Source organism: Octopus bimaculoides, chromosome 18 (genome assembly GCF_046866305.1).
Source record: "Octopus bimaculoides isolate indiv1 chromosome 18, ASM4686630v1, whole genome shotgun sequence".
NCBI lineage: Eukaryota > Metazoa > Mollusca > Cephalopoda > Octopoda > Octopodidae > Octopus > Octopus bimaculoides.
In genome coordinates this window covers 31,607,597-31,622,107 of record NC_142945.1, presented here as the reverse complement: position 1 = coordinate 31,622,107, position 14,511 = coordinate 31,607,597, and the positions used below count along the sequence as shown (strand labels likewise).

Sequence of the window (14,511 nt, the reverse complement as noted above, 5' to 3'; positions counted from 1 at the left end):
TAAAAACCTAAAAGTTTAACTTACCTCATAATATGTTAAAGAATAAAAAATATATATAAAGAAACAAACCTGTAATGTAATCCCTAAGTTAAAGACATTAATATTATTATTAAAAGTTACGAGCTAAAAATATTCAAATATAACTTTTAATAATAATATTAATGTCTTTTAGGTTTGTTTCTTTATATATATTTTTTATTCATTATTTTTATTCCTTATCATATTATGAGGTAAGTTAAACTGATGCACAGCAATAATTAAAGAGAAAATTAGCAAAAGAAAATGAATTAGCATTATTTATGTATCCACTATTCCATGTTGGTATTGGTTGGTTTAGTCACAAGTCTTTGTTGGTATCTTTCCAAGGCTTAGCATCCTATATCAGCGTTAACCACTTCTACTCACATCTTTTTCAAACATCCTCTTTAAAAAGTTCCTATGTATATCATTGTGAAGGCTCATGGCTCAGTGGTTAGAGCGTCAAGCTTACGATCGCGAGGTTGAGTTCGAATCCCGGACCGGGCTGCGTGTTGTGTTCTTGAGCAAGACCAGTATGCATGGGCGACTGCTGGTCTTCCATGGAAAACCAACCTTGCCTGGACTTGTGCCTCAGAGGGTAACTTTCTAGGTGCAATCCCATGGTCAGTCATGACCGAAGGGGATCTCAGCATGTATATCATTTGACATTTTCACCCAACAGTCATTCTTTAAGCATATCACACATTCATACCTTCAGAGTTTTCTCTCTTGTACACAACAGCAGATAACTCTGATGCCCTATCATTTATGCACACTAACATTATATACCCAGTAGAGTATGCTTGTTTCATTTCTTTTCAGTCTTTGCATATTCTCCATGTTCAGTGTCCTTGGCTTACTACCATATAATACTGCACTTCATACATAAGCATCATACAGACAATCAAACAAACAGAGAGAGAAGCCTCTGTTGTAAACAGGTAATAGTTCCTTGAACATTTTCCACCTTGTCTTTATCTGGTTACTATGCTTTCATCACATCAATCTCCTCTGTTGATTAGGTTATTTGGCAGAAGCTGTCAACTAATTCTAATGAGCCTTCATGGCAACTGAGAAAATCAAGTATTCTAAGTGCTAGGTACTCCTGTGCATTTCTCTTACATATAAATTCCCCTCTCTCAACATACCCAAGATCTCACATCACTTGTGTACTCATAGTTTGCTAAATTGACCTTAAAGCCTCTCAATTCTAAACCCTCCTTCCATGTTTAGAACTTTCCTTCATTGGCTTGCGTAGATATAAGAACTAGGTTATCAATATACAGAAGTTCTAATGGACAGACTCTTAAACTCTTCCACTATAGTTTGGAGAACAATAATAAATAGAAGGGTGATTAAAACCTGATGAACACTTATCTGCACACTAAATACCTCATTGTAAGCACTGCCAACTTTCACAACAATCCTTGTATGGCTCTCACAAAACATTCTGTTCCCATTTTCTAAGAAACCACTGGATTACAGAGCATGAACCCTCTCAAAAAAAATGCTAGGTATAATGACTTCTTGGCTATAAACTTCTCTTGCAATTACCTTGCTAAGAAGTGAGCATTAGAAGCATCACATGCCACACAACTGCAACTCCATCTCATCTAAGCTAGTTCTCTGACTGGGATAACACCTTATGCACTATCTGATCAACAATATAAGTAAACAGGGAAAATCCTCCTTCACTAGGTGTTTCCAGCATTATGGTGACTACCTTGGTGATCTAATTAATTGCTCTGTCTTAATATTCTTAATCACATATTTTACAACATAGCATAAATAGCCTTATTGTTCTCTACACAGCTGAAAATTGAGAAAAAAGCTATTGGGGTTGCCTGTCAATATAACTAGCAAATAACAAAAAAGACTTACCACTGGTATTATAGCACTGGCAACATCAGGAAATTTAACGCTGCATTGATGCAGAGTACGCACCAGTAACTGTCGGTATTTCCCAGTATCTTCATACTCAACATTATTTGTCTTTACAACCTCCTTTTTTAAAATCAAAACCATCTGGAACAGAAGAGAAATAAAATAAGTGGAAACATTTTCAATTTTCTTGATGTAGATGTGCATTAGTATTACCAAAAAGGTTCTCTCTCTCTTTCCCTATATACATATGTGTATGTATTATATGCATACACACACATTTATATTATATATCATCATTATCAATTTATATTCACTGTCATTGCTGGCATAAAATGGAAAATTTGACAGAACTTATATTCCATTTATCTGTTATTGATTATACTTGTGCCACACTAAGAGTTCTCCTATTAATCAGATCATTGGTAAATAATTGAAATTGAGAATTACCTAACAACAGTAGCAAATTCTGTGTAATTGGCATCTATGATGATGGATTATTTCCCTGTTTGCTGTCTGTGATTCTTCTAGCCAATCACTGGTGTTCTACATAATGTGCATTGATTCTTAATGAATCCTTTTAACTGAACTATGTGTGTGTGTGTGTGTGTGTGTGTGTGTGTGTGTGTGTGTGTATATATATATATATATATATATATATAAAAGCATACATACATACATTTAACAGATGGGCTGTTTCACAACCACATAATTTCAAATTCAGTTCCATTGCACCTTGGGCAACTGTCTACTGCTATAGTCTCGGCTGACCAATGCCTTATAAATGAAAATAGTACACAGAAACTATACAAAGCCCATTCTCATTCTCACTCTGTCTCTGTCTCTCTTTCTTTCTGAGTTTGTCTGTTTATTTACATTTGCACTTCTCAAAAAATTACAGGATTATAAGTGATGATATTGTTGTCATTTCCTCTTTCAGAGGGAATGGCTGGCTCTACACCTTAAAAAAATATGCAGGATATGACTGCTTATGGATGAGCAGGCAAGAAGGCATGCAGACAGACAGGCAGGCCCAAGAATAACTATGTGGTTTACAACTTCACAAGCAGATGGTGTCAAGTTCACTCCTACTGCACAATATCTTGAACAAATATCTTATGTATGGTGAACCAATAACTTGTGAGTAAATTTGGTATTTGGTAGACAAAACTGTATGAAGTCCATCAAGAGTGTGTATGTGTGTGTGTGTGAATATTTACTTCCTGCACATTGCAAAAAAGAAAAAAATGTGAACTACGAACAATGAAGTGTGTCACATATCCTTGTCAATGAACTGTCCACTAGCTCTACACTTACAAAAACATACAGAATACAAAATCTCTTACATGAAAAACAATGTTTCAATAATATGTATTCATCTGATCTTTGCTAACAAGGAAAAATAGACACAAGACAAATAAGAAAAGATGAATCATCTCCACAACAAATCTATTCCCATCCCTGCTATCATACTTTAACAACTGAAAGTTTACACAATGCCACGACCCTCTCTAAAATTCTCCCTCTCATTTGAGGGACTCCTTCATCCTCTAAGTTACAATGTGACCTCACTAGAGCTGTTTCCATGAACAAAGCAACCACTAGACTCTATAAAATAGATGATATTAGGAGATGTATCCAGCTGCAGATACTATGCCAAAACTGAGACACTGAAGTAAGACATGATCCTCCAAACTATTGGAACCTATTGGAATCAAATCATCCAGCCCATAACAGCATGGAAAGCAGATATGAAATGACAATGATGTGAATAAGTAGTGCTTCTCAAAATAACCAGTGGAAGATTTTTGTATGGGTACTGTGGTGAAAGGTAGGAGTATGAGTGGTGATACATTAGCTAAATAGTTTTTAAGATTTTGACTCCTGTTTAAATACTAACATTAAAGGGATTTAAATGTAATATTTTCAGAAACTATTTGTTTACTTCATTCATAGCAATAGCAATAACCACACTAAACATAACATCAACAATAATAACAGTCTTTAAATTGTGAATTAGTCAATAAAACTAAATGCATATCATGTAAGCTTATAGTAGTCAGCTACAGCAGTGTCGTGCAGTGGCAAAAAGTCATGCAAATCAAATTTATTGGTATCCAGCAATAAATTATTCAGGCATGATATTGCAAATACCAATATTTAAAAGGAGGAGGTGGTAAGTGAGGTGGCAGGATCATTAGCATGCCGGGCAAAATGCTTAGTGACATTTTGTCTATCTCTATGTTCTGAGTTCAAATTCCACTAAGGTTGACTTTGCCTTTTATCCTTTTATAGTTAATAAAATAAGTACCAGTTGAGCACTAGAGCTGACGTAATCAACTTACGCCTTCCTTTAAATTGCTGGTCTTGTGCCAAAATTTCAAACCAATATTTAAAAGGAGGTGGGTGTTGAATGAGGACATTGAAAAAGTCTAATAAAAGAAAAAGGGCAATAGTTAAAGTTTGGGTGACAGCAGCAGCGTCAGTGTTCAAGTTAAAGAAATAACAAACTACTGCCTCTTTTTTAACAACTATTCCTCTCTGTGTGCGTGTGTGTGTGTGTGCATGTGCATACACATACGAACATATGTGCGCATGCATTTGTGTTACCTAGTTTTGATGTCATGCTCTAAGTGTAAAAAAATGTCACTAGCTGCTGTGGCAATATACATTCATGCATATAGTAAGTAAAGACCCCCTTTGGTCATGAATGACCATGGAAAGTTACTCCCTGAGGCACAAGTCCAAGCAAAATTTTTATTTAAGGCCACCAGTCACCCATGCATACCAACCTCCCCTCTTCATACCACCAATGTTATCTAAGGGAAATGTTATCTAAGGGAAAGGTAAAGTTCGATACAACTTGGCACTAGTGTCATCACAACTCATTCCTACAGTTGAGCTAACTGGAGCAACATGAAATAAGGTGTCTTGCTCAAGAACACAACACAACCTGGTTCAGAAATCAAACTTACTACCTCATGATTGTGAGCCCAACACTCTAACCACTGAGCCATGCACCTTTCCACATTTATGCATGCACACATATAGAAATACACATCTATTCACATACAAATAAATGCATATGCACACACACACATACACCTATAACTATACATTCATGCATGTATACAAGTGATCTATTAGTGGGAATGGTAAATAGCTTTTAATTTTTGTCAGTTGAGCATCTTGCAATTTTCTGAAGGAGTGCATAACATGTGCTTCTGATTTTTCCTGTGGCAGCCAAATTATATGCAATGATTTCTTGGTGGTGAAACAAGATACAGTTATTTCTTGGTTTTATTATATAAGCTGGGCAGAACACACTAACAGATTTTGATGATAAGTTTTGGACAAGATTGGATAGAATGGACTATTCTGACATAACAAAAGAATGAAACAACACAACTCAAAATTTACATTCTTGTCCAGATGGAATCCTGGTTTCCTAAGTTGTGGAGAGGTCTATGTAAGAACAGCACTATCTTCATAGTATATAATTTTAGCAAAGTAGAAATGGAAAGATATATATAAAAGATTATTAAATTTTTTTTTTATTTCAGACTATCTATAGCCATTGAAAATTGTGTAGTGAATTTTCTAAGCATAACACTTAAGTACTGGTTTCTATGAACCATATCATAAGCCTAATCAAAATCTAAGGTATATCAAAAAATAAAAATCAAATTATCCACATTGAATTATAAAAAGAATAGTAAATAATGTGTCCAATACAAGGCTGTCTGTGAATGAAGTAATATTCAACTTACATGCAGATTATTATAATGCAACATTAGCTAGTACAGGATATACTGAATATATTAAATATATTCCTAAGAAGCAAATTACCAAAGATCTCAATCATTTGTCATCGCCTCCATGAGACCCAACATCCAAATACTGTACTTCACCACCCCATCCCATGTCTTCCTGGGTCTACCTCTTCTACAGGTTCCCTCCACACTTAGTGATTGGCACTTCTACTTTATTATACTGAGGTGCATCTCTATTGTGCAATATAACTGGTATGTATATACAATTATATGTGTACAAGTGGGTACAACTATGGTGCTGATGTATTTATCGTTATTTACTGACTAGCATACCTGTGCCATCAAAAAATGCTGACAGTTTTATCAATGATGGGAAATGGCACATCAATACAATGGGAGAAACCAGTGATAAATGCCAGCAATCTAGTAAATATATGTACATACACAGAATTGAAGCAACTGAAGCACTTGAAGAATCAGATACAATTGTAATGTCTGGGTTGAAAATATTGGTCACATAATGCGTGTGTGTGCACATATATACAGGGTAATTGTAAAGTAACTACCTATTTTAAAATACTTATAAATAATTAATTGCAATTGTTTTCTCAAATTCTTTGTTTCGTTTTTTGAAGTATGAGAATTTAATCCGTAATCATATTGCTCGTCATTCATGAATGGCTGAATGCCCACTTCCTCAGGAGATGGATGGGTCATCGTGGTCTACATGAGTGGCCAGCCAGGAGTCTTGACTTAATACCCTGTGACTTCGTTCTTTGGAGTTGGTTAAAAGAACAAGTCTATTGTATTAAACCAAAGACTTTGGAAGAAGTTGAAGAGCAAATACAAGAAATTATGTCTTCTTCCATCCCACAAGAGTTTCTGATGAAATCAGTTGACACAATTCCTGGACAACTCAAGAAGCTGGTGGCAACATCTGAAGCCCATACCAAATTTTAAATAAAACCTCATACTAAAAGCTTTCCTCTCATATCCATTTCTTTGTAAAAATTACAATTAATAAATAATTTATAAGTATTTTAAAATAGGGGGTTACTTTTCAATTATCCTGTGTATATATACATATATATATATCATCAGTAAATCATAAATCAAAAAAAGAAGTATACTCTAAGTTATAGAGTAATAGAGTATATAAATAAAAATAGATATGGCTGGTATATGGGGTTACCCTGGGTTTCACGTCCATAAAGCAATCAGCTTTACGTTTCTTCAGACCCTAAACCCGTTGACCTATGGCCCCTCTAGAAAATGGAGGAAGAAAAGACCTCATTACTATGTCAACAAAAAGGGATTGTCACCCTTTGATCACAATCTGTAATTGATCCTGTTGGCTGGTGGATCCCAGGACACTAGCAAGAATTTCGTGAAGTGTAAGCAGGGTTCAACAACTTCTGTCCTGGAGTTAAGGATGTTCCCAGGGTCAAGGGAGTCCTTTAATATCCTTGTCCATTTGGTTATGCACAGTTTACAATGCTTGGTCCCATTAATGTAAGGACCTGATTTTTCTAGGATCTTCCATGATATTATGTGTGGAGTTCCTTCGTCTTTCAGCCACCAAATATGTTTGGCTAAGGATGAAGTGTATCTCCTCTCTGGGATCCTGAAATAGGATCTGTGGTCAGAGAGGTGTTACTTGAATGTGTTCCTGGAACATCTGATGTATCTTTGTGTGTGTTGGTGATGCTGTATCTGTTGATGGTTTTGCTGCTGCTACCGCTGTTGCTGGTGCTGTTGGCATCGTTAAAGCTGGTGTTGGTGGTGGTGGTGGTGCTGTGGGTGGTATTATAACCATCGTCATTGGTGTTGCTGGAGCTGTTATTGGTGCTATTGTAGTGGCTGATGTTGTCGATGTTGTTATTGTTATCATTGGCTGCTGCTATTTTTGTTCGGGTTGCTGCCATCACAGTTGGTTCTGCCATTCCTGCTACTGTAGTTGTCACTAGGGAAGTTGCTGCTGTTGCTACTAGTATTGGCTACTACCTCAGCTTCATAGATGACTCCCTTGTTTTCACAATGGTTTCCTACTGGGCATCTGTTGTAGTCTCTGCATGAGCATCCCACCTCCACTTGTGGCATAGGGGCATTAACTAGAATGCTCTTAATATTGGGGACACAGCTAAAAGAGAACCTTAGGTTGTGTCTGAAAATGCGTCTGTACCTGTGATCGTGTGAAGTGTTTATCTACTAGCCTAACGATTATCCTACCTACATACGTTTTTATGTTAAGGGAGAAGTGGGGGGCACTCCAAATGATATTACTGCGGCACTTCCTTCTGTGGGTGTTAGTGCCTAGTATGTAGATGTGGTCTCTAAATTCAAATAGAAATAGCAGCACCACCACCATCACCAATGATAACAATAATAACAACGACATCAGCTATCATGATGGCACCAATAACAGCTTCAGCAACACTAACGATGACTATATCACCCACAGCGCCACCATCAATGATGTCCCCTATGCCAGCATTAATGGCACAGGTGCCAGCACCAACACCAATGCCAGCTTTAATGACACCAGTACCAATGCCAACAGCAGTAGCAGCAGCATCAACAACAACAGATACAGCATTACCAACACCCACACATGAATATACATCAGATGTTCCAGGAACACATTCAAGCAGTGCATCTCCAACCCCAAATCCTCTTTCAGGATCCCGGAGAGGAGATACACTACAGCCTTAGCAGCCATGTATGGTGGCTGAAAGACGAAGGAACTCCACACGTAATATCATGGAAGATCCTACATCAATGGGACCAAGCATTGTAAACTCCCTTGATCCGGAAAACATCCTTAACTTCAGGACTGAAGTTTTTGGACCCTGCTTGCACTTCAGGAAATTCCTGCTGGCATCCTGGGATCCACCAGCCAACAAAGTCAACTGCAAATAGCAACAATCCCTTGTTGTTGATATGTAGTAACAAGATCTTTTCTTCCTCCATTTTCTAAAGTGGCCACTTGCTACAGAGGTCATAGGCCAATGGGTTTAGGGTCTAAAGACAGAAGTCAGGCAATTTAAGCCAACAGTGCCCTCTCTGAAGAAATTCCAATTTTAAGTGGCATCCCCCAGGGAACTGTCTTGGGAACATTACTGTTTATAACAGCTCTTAGACATGCCCATGGTCACTCAGGCAGCCACTGTCACTAGTTGCACTAATGATACAAAATTATCAGAGGCAATAAAAAAATTCAGATTGTGTAGCAAGCTTATAGCAAGACCTGAATACGATATACATGTGTGCTGAACTAAACAACATGCACTTTAATGTGAGAAAATTTCAAGCACTGCACTATCAGTTCACAAATGCACTGAAGTCTGCATATACAGAACCCAAAAGTGCTGCAATCCCAGAATCACAGGCAGTGGGAGACTTGGGGATCAGTGTGTACAATGATGCATCATTTCATATAAACATTACCAAGATGGCAGCAAAGTGCCAACAGGTAGAGTGGATACTAAGGTCTTTCAAGACAAGAGACACATGCAGATAAACCCAACTGAATTCTACAATATTGCAGCCCTACAGACAAAGAAACATTTGAGGGAGGACATTCGGCAAAAGCAACCAGATCTGCGGAGCATGAAGAACTGGATTCTTCACAACAATGCACCATCACCAAGCTCTCCTCATTTGTGAGTTTCTTGCAAAAAACAACAGGGTATCGTTTCCTTACCTGTCCTATTCACCAGATTTAGCACTTGCAGACTTGCATCTCTTCCTCAAGATGAAAATGCAACTCAAAGGTCTCCATTTCAACACCATTGTTAAGATCAAGAGTGAATTGCAGAAGGTCCTCGAAAATGACTTCCAGGCCAGATTCCAAAAGTAGCAGGAATGCTGGGACTGGTGTATTGCTGCATAAAGTGACTACTTTGAAGGAGATGACGTCAAGACTTAGGTAAATAAGTTATTTTTTATTAAGCATAACTAGTCCTGGAACTTTTTGATTTAACCCCATAGATAGAATGTCAAACCAGTTTTGTTTGTGGAGATCTTTATGGATTGATTTCCATTCTGCTTTATTAAAATTCGAATTGGATATAGCTTGAGTTCTCCTGATAGGGTAGACACCAGCAGTCCGCTTAGGACCAAACATTGTTAGTTCAACAATGTTGTGGTCTGAGAGTGCAGTTGGTGTCACCTTCACATTATGGATAAGGTCCACATTCTTTGTGAAGCAGAGGTCCAAGATGTTGTTTCACTTGGTTGACTTCATTATCACTTGTTCCATGAATAGCATACGAGAAAGTTCAAGTTATGACTTTACATGCTTTTGTTCATGTAGTGACATCACAGAAAAGATGTGGCCTTCAGGCCATTTAATATTTGGGAGGTTAAAGTCACCCAGGAGGAGTATATTGATGTGTTGATCTGGGTTTGTCAATACCTCTTCTATGTGTTTAAGGTCATCCTCAGATTTACCATCACATTTTGTGTGTTTGCTTACATTTTTTTATATCAATGAAATCAGTAAAATATGCTATCCTTTATTTAGAAAAGGAAATAAGGGCTTGTATCAGAAAGGGCAAACATGGAAAAATGGACTAAAATGAAAGAAACCAATGAATGTGTGTGTGTGTATATATATATATATCCTCCTCATCATCATCGTCGTCGTTTAACATCCGCTTTCCATGCTAGCATGGGTTGGAGGATTTGACTGAGGACTGGTGAAACCAGATGGCTACACCAGGCTCCAATCTGATTTGGCAGAGTTTCTACAGGTGGATGCCCTTCCTAATGCCAACCATTCAAAGAGTGTAGAGGGTGCTTTTACGTGCCACCGCCACGAAGGCCAGTCAGGCGGTACTGGCAACGGCCACGCTCAAAATGGTGTATTTTATGTGCCACCCGCAAAAGAGCCAGTCCAGGGGCACTGGCAATGATCTCGCTCGAAAGTCCTTAGACATGCTGCGGGCACAAGTGCCAGAAAGGCGATGCTGGGCACAGTTGCCACCACAATTTAGCTTTCGCTTGCCTCAATAAGTCTTCGCAAGCTGAGTTTCATGTCCAATGAAGGAGACAATGTTGGCATGGGTGCCAGTCTTCGAATTTAACTTGATTTCGATTTCACTTGCCTCAACAGGTCTTCGCAAGTGGAGTTTAGTGTCCAATGAAGGAAGGTACGCCTAAGTGGACTGGCTGAGGCCTTAGATTTAGATCTCACTTGGCTTGCTGGGTTTTCTCACGCACAGCATTTGGCAGAGTTTCTACAGCTGGATGCCCTTCCTAAACGCCAACCACTCAGAGAGTGTAGTGGGTGCTTTTACGTGCCACCGGCATGAAGGCCAGTCAGGCGGTACTGACAATGGCCACGCTCAAAATGGTGTATTTTATGTGCCACCCGCACAAGAGCCAGTCTAGGGGCACTGGCAACGATCTCGCTCGAAAGTCCTTACACATGCCGTGGGCACAAGTACCAGAAAGGCGACGCTGGGCACAGGTGCCATCACAATTTCGCTTTCACTTGCCCCAATAAGTCTTCGCAAGCTGAGTTTTGTGTCCCAATGGAGGAGACGACGTTGGCATGGGTGCCAGTCGTCGAATTTAACTCGATTTCGATTTCACTTGCCTCAACAGGTCATTCACAAGTGGAGTTTGGTGTCCAATGAAGGAAGGTACGTATAAGTGGACTGGTTGAGGCCTTAGATTTATGTCTCACTAAGCATGCCGGATCTTCTCACGCACAGCATTTCGCAGAGTTTCTACGGCTGGATGCCCTTCCTAAACGCCAACCACTCAGAGAGTGTAGTGGGTGCTTTTACGTGCCATCGGCACGAAGGCCAGTCAGGCGGTACTGGCAACAGCCACACTCAAAATGGTGTATTTTATGTGCCACCTGCACAAGAGCCAGTCCAGGGGAACTGGCAACGATCTCGCTCGAATGTCCTTACACATGCCGCGGGCACAAGTACCAGAAAGGCGATGCTGGGCACAGGTGCCATCACGATTTCGATTTCGCTTGCCCCAATAAGTCGTCACAAGCTGAGTTTCGTGTCCCAATGAAGGAGACGACGTTGGCATGGGTGCCAGTCGTCGAATTTAACTCGATTTCGATTTCACTTGCCTCAACAGGTCTTCGCAAGTGGAGTTTGGTGTCCAATGAAGGAAGGTACGCATAAGTGGACTAGCTGAGGCCTTAGATTTAGGTCTCACTTGGCTTGCCAGGTCTTCTCATGCACAGCATATTTCCAAAGGTCTCGGTCAGAAGTCATTGCCTCGGTGAGGTCCAAAGTTCGAAGGTCGTGCCTCACCACCTCATCCCAGGTCTTCCTGGGCCTACCTCTTCCACAGGTTCCCTCAACCGCTAGGGTGTGGCACTTTTTCACACAGCTATCCTCATCCATTCTCGCTACATGACCATACCAGCGCAGTCGTCTCTCTTGCACACCACAACTGATGCTTCATAAGTTCAACTTTTCTCTCAAGGTACTAATACTCTGTCTAGTATGCACACTGACATTACACATCCATCGGAGCATACTGGCTTCATTCCTTGCGAGCCTACGCATGTCCTCAGCAGTCACGTAACATAATGAACAATCCTTCATCAGTTGTTAGCAATTTATCTGCTCCACATTTTGAGCAATTCACGACAATATGTGCCTTTGAGAAAACAGTTGCTCCCACAAACCAAAATAAAATTTGGGATTTTATGGAGGGTCAAAGTTGGTAACAAAAACAGGACAGTGAAACAAATAGTGAGGGCTGCTAAGCCAGACGGGGTAAGGTGGTGAACACTAAGGAACATTCTTTGACAGGAGAAAAGATAGGAGAGGATACAGACAAGAATACGTCCAGTCTGCGCAACAGACCGGAAGAAAAGAAAGATGAACCCTGTGAAAAAAAAAGATGAACGATGGTCACATGTGAGCAATGAGAGAGTAAAGGAGGAGGGAGAAGAGGACAGATAGAAAATGGTGAAGGGAGAAAAAAAGAATTAGAGAAAGGATGAGAGGGAAAAAAAAAAATAGAGAGAAGGGAAAAAAATTAGAGAAAGGAAGAGAGAAAAACGAAAGGGGAGAGAGAGAGAGAGAGAGAGAGAACAGTACAGAGGAGAGTCACATCAAAATTATTAAGATAAATTTACTTGGAAATGGATGTGCGGTTTTCAACCATATAATATAAATAAAATATACATATATATATATATATATATATATATATATATATATATATATACTGACTATGTATATTTGCATATATGGGTACAGGACGTCACAAAACGTAAGCAACATGAAATACGAAAACATGAAATCCGAAATATGAAAAACAACATGAAATATTAAAACAAACTTTTTTTTTTTTTTTGCAAAAACAAGACAAGTAACATAAAAAAACGACCCTTCATTAGTTGTCGGCTGTTTATCTACTCCACATTTCGAGCATTCACAACAATATATCTTGTATTTTTTATAATTTTGATTATCTATATATATATATATATATATATATATATATATATATATATATACATACATCAATTTATTTTGCAAGATCCTTGAGGTGAAATTGTGTGTTGAAACAGATATTGTTGTATTTTGGAATGGTCATTTTTTTTTTTTTTTTTGAGGACAAATAAACATATGCACTACATGTTTTTTCTTCACTCATTTATTACTGTTCTTATATCCTCCAACATCTGTGATATTTACAGTAACACTTTTCGTTTTCGTGTGTGTTCTTGCTCCACTTACTCCTGGAGCAAGAGCACGCATGAAAACAAAAAGTGTTATTATTGTGGCTATTAATAGTTGTTTGTGGTAGGAGTGTTAGTAATAGTACTATTTTCAGTAATGATAATATAGCTGTTGGTGTTAGTATTAATATTATTGCTAGTCCTATTAGTAGTTGAAGTATATGTATCATTAATTGTAGTGGTTATAATACAATTAGTATTGTTTGTATCGGTGTGCCTATTAGTGTTTGTGTCAGTTTTGGGTGTGAGAACATTACCCTCAGAGGTGAGGATTATATTACGTATGTTTAAGTTGTTTAAAGTGGTCGGACCAGGGGTATTAGATATATTATTGCAATCGGTGTTAGTGTTTTCATTGTGTAGGTCTGTGGTAGGGTTGTATGTATTTAGACAGTAAGAGCTAAGTTTATGTTTATTAGATGAGGTGATAATAGATTCTGTATTTGGTGTAGATGAACAGGATAATTTCAAAGTCGATTTCAAAGTTAAAGATAGAATGGTACTTATGGTTACGTGGGAAATGGAATTCTATTATTTCAAAGAATGCTTTAGTGAGGCCCTTAACATTTAAAGTGAATGGAAGTGTATACCAGAGAACAGATCTCCTGACATATCTATTAGGCAAGTAAGGGAAGATATAATTCCTAGTTAATGTTAGAGGAGAGTTGGAAGGTCTAAAGTTAGTATTACTGTTCGTAGGCACATTGATACCAACAATACTAATTATATTATAACCACTACAACTAATAATACATATACTTCAACGACTAATAGGACTAGCAATACTATTAATACTAACACCAACAGCTATATTACCATTACTGAAAATAGTACTATTACTAACACTCCTACCACAAATGCAACTATTAATAGCCACAATAATAACATCACTAATACCTCCTTCTCTACCACCACTAATACTAACACTACTACCAATGATACTACTGCTACTAAAACTTCTACTAATAATAATAATACTACTAATACTACAACCTACTACTTCTAATAATAATAATAATGATAACAATTACAACAGTGATGCCAGTAATGATGATAATAATAATAATGGTAATGCTGGTGTTGATATCGATACTAGAAATGACAGCAATA

At 38.2% G+C, this 14,511-nt stretch overlaps 1 protein-coding gene across 1 annotated transcript in view; it reads right to left on the bottom strand.

The window, feature by feature from the left end:
- LOC106880484 (coatomer subunit beta) overlaps positions 1-14,511 on the bottom strand; it is a 208,801-nt gene that overhangs the window by 118,674 nt on the left and 75,616 nt on the right. Inside the window, exon 10 of the mRNA XM_089365970.1 lies at positions 1,900-2,043. Coding sequence (XP_089222096.1) covers positions 1,900-2,043 — 144 coding nt within the window. The remainder of the gene's footprint in view (positions 1-1,899; positions 2,044-14,511) is intronic.